The 1,481-nt window shown below is 34.2% G+C and overlaps 1 protein-coding gene across 1 annotated transcript in view; it reads right to left on the bottom strand.

Annotated features, from left to right (window-relative positions):
• Window positions 1-1,481, bottom strand: part of API5 (apoptosis inhibitor 5) — a 27,941-nt gene that overhangs the window by 21,830 nt on the left and 4,630 nt on the right. Inside the window, exon 2 of the mRNA XM_012655321.1 lies at window positions 953-1,122. Within this exon, the coding sequence (XP_012510775.1) occupies window positions 953-1,122 (170 nt within the window). The remainder of the gene's footprint in view (window positions 1-952; window positions 1,123-1,481) is intronic.

Raw genomic sequence — 1,481 nt, forward strand, 5'->3', positions numbered from 1 at the left:
ATATAAAACATGAGATTTCTAGTAATTTAAAAAATAATCTGCTCCAATTTAGTTTTCAAGTTTCACAGAATAAATACAATAAAATGTAGTGGAAAGGGATGTTAAACACAGTATCTGACCAGAGCAGACAGTTTTGAGATTACAAGCAACTGTTTATATACGAATTATACACAACTGTTGGGTTTTTTCTACCTTTGGGCATATAACATAGTATTCCTTAAATATAGCTACTCTGGCAATGTCATAGCTAGTAACTGTTTACTTTAGAATATTCAGTGTTGAGTACTAAATACAACATTGTGGCTATCTTCTATGAGCTTAATTCTAAATACTGATCTTAACTTATTAGAGTTTACATAAAAAAATGTACAGGGTTTACATCCAGCAATTTCTGCATGAAATGTTGGTGGTTCACTGATTTCATTTGAAAAGCCAGGAGCTAATAGTTTAAAATTCTTAGGAACCTGTATCAGCAGCCAGAAATGCCAACAGTTAACTCTGTTCCAAGGAAAACTATTTCTTCTTAAGCTGGTAATACAATTTTTACACAGACCAATTATTTTTCTGCCATGCAAAACACATAAGGGTGTTGCAACTACATTTTAGGATGTGACACTGTTAATACTTTAAATATTCAAGTGAGCACAAATTGAAAACAGTCTAATTTCATATGTACAACCAATAACAATCTATGAAAAAGATATGAGCCACCTGTTTTTAACAGTGGATAATGGATAAGCAAAACAAAGTATTTTAGGATTCTACGCAGTTTTCACAATTGAAAGGTGGTAAAAAGAACTAATGCATTTTCTCCAATGTAGATTTAAGCCTGGGTATGGTGCCATGCCAGAGCTCATTGTGGTATTTTATTGTACACTGATATGACTGCTACTTAAATTATAACACCCTCACACAAAAATCATCTGCAAGATTGCTGAAAAGTGTTATTCACAAACTTACTGATACGTCTTCATCCTCACAGAGGTCTAACTGTGCATTGATAGCAGAATCAGCCAATTCTGGAAAATGCTTAAAGAATTTCGGAATAAACTGAGCCGCTAATCGTTTTTCCTTAGTACCACCCTTCACACCATCCAGTATCACTTGATAGGCATCTTTATGCTGAAAGAAAGAATAAAGCAGAAAAGACAAATCAAAGAGTTGGCAAGGAAGATTTTAATCTTATTTTTGCATTATATAAAGGGTAATTGGCTGAAGTCTATTCATAATTGATGTTAAACTATTTGATGAAACTGATGCCTACCAATGGTAGAAATTTTGATTATTTCTAGTTTGAATATGTTGAAATGTCTTAACTTTCTAAGGGGCTTGCTGTGCTTGGGATGCTGCATCCCAGTTCAGATGCCTGTGTGGAGCCTATATTTAGGCTTAAATTTTACCTTTGACGGTCCAAGATCCGACAAGCTTCCCCCCACCCCTTTGTTAACTAAGGTCTCAGAACATGAGTTTGAAAGACTTCA

The sequence above is a fragment of the Propithecus coquereli genome, unplaced genomic scaffold (genome assembly GCF_000956105.1).
Source record: "Propithecus coquereli isolate 6110/MARCELLA unplaced genomic scaffold, Pcoq_1.0 Scaffold470, whole genome shotgun sequence".
NCBI classification, from domain to species: domain Eukaryota; kingdom Metazoa; phylum Chordata; class Mammalia; order Primates; family Indriidae; genus Propithecus; species Propithecus coquereli.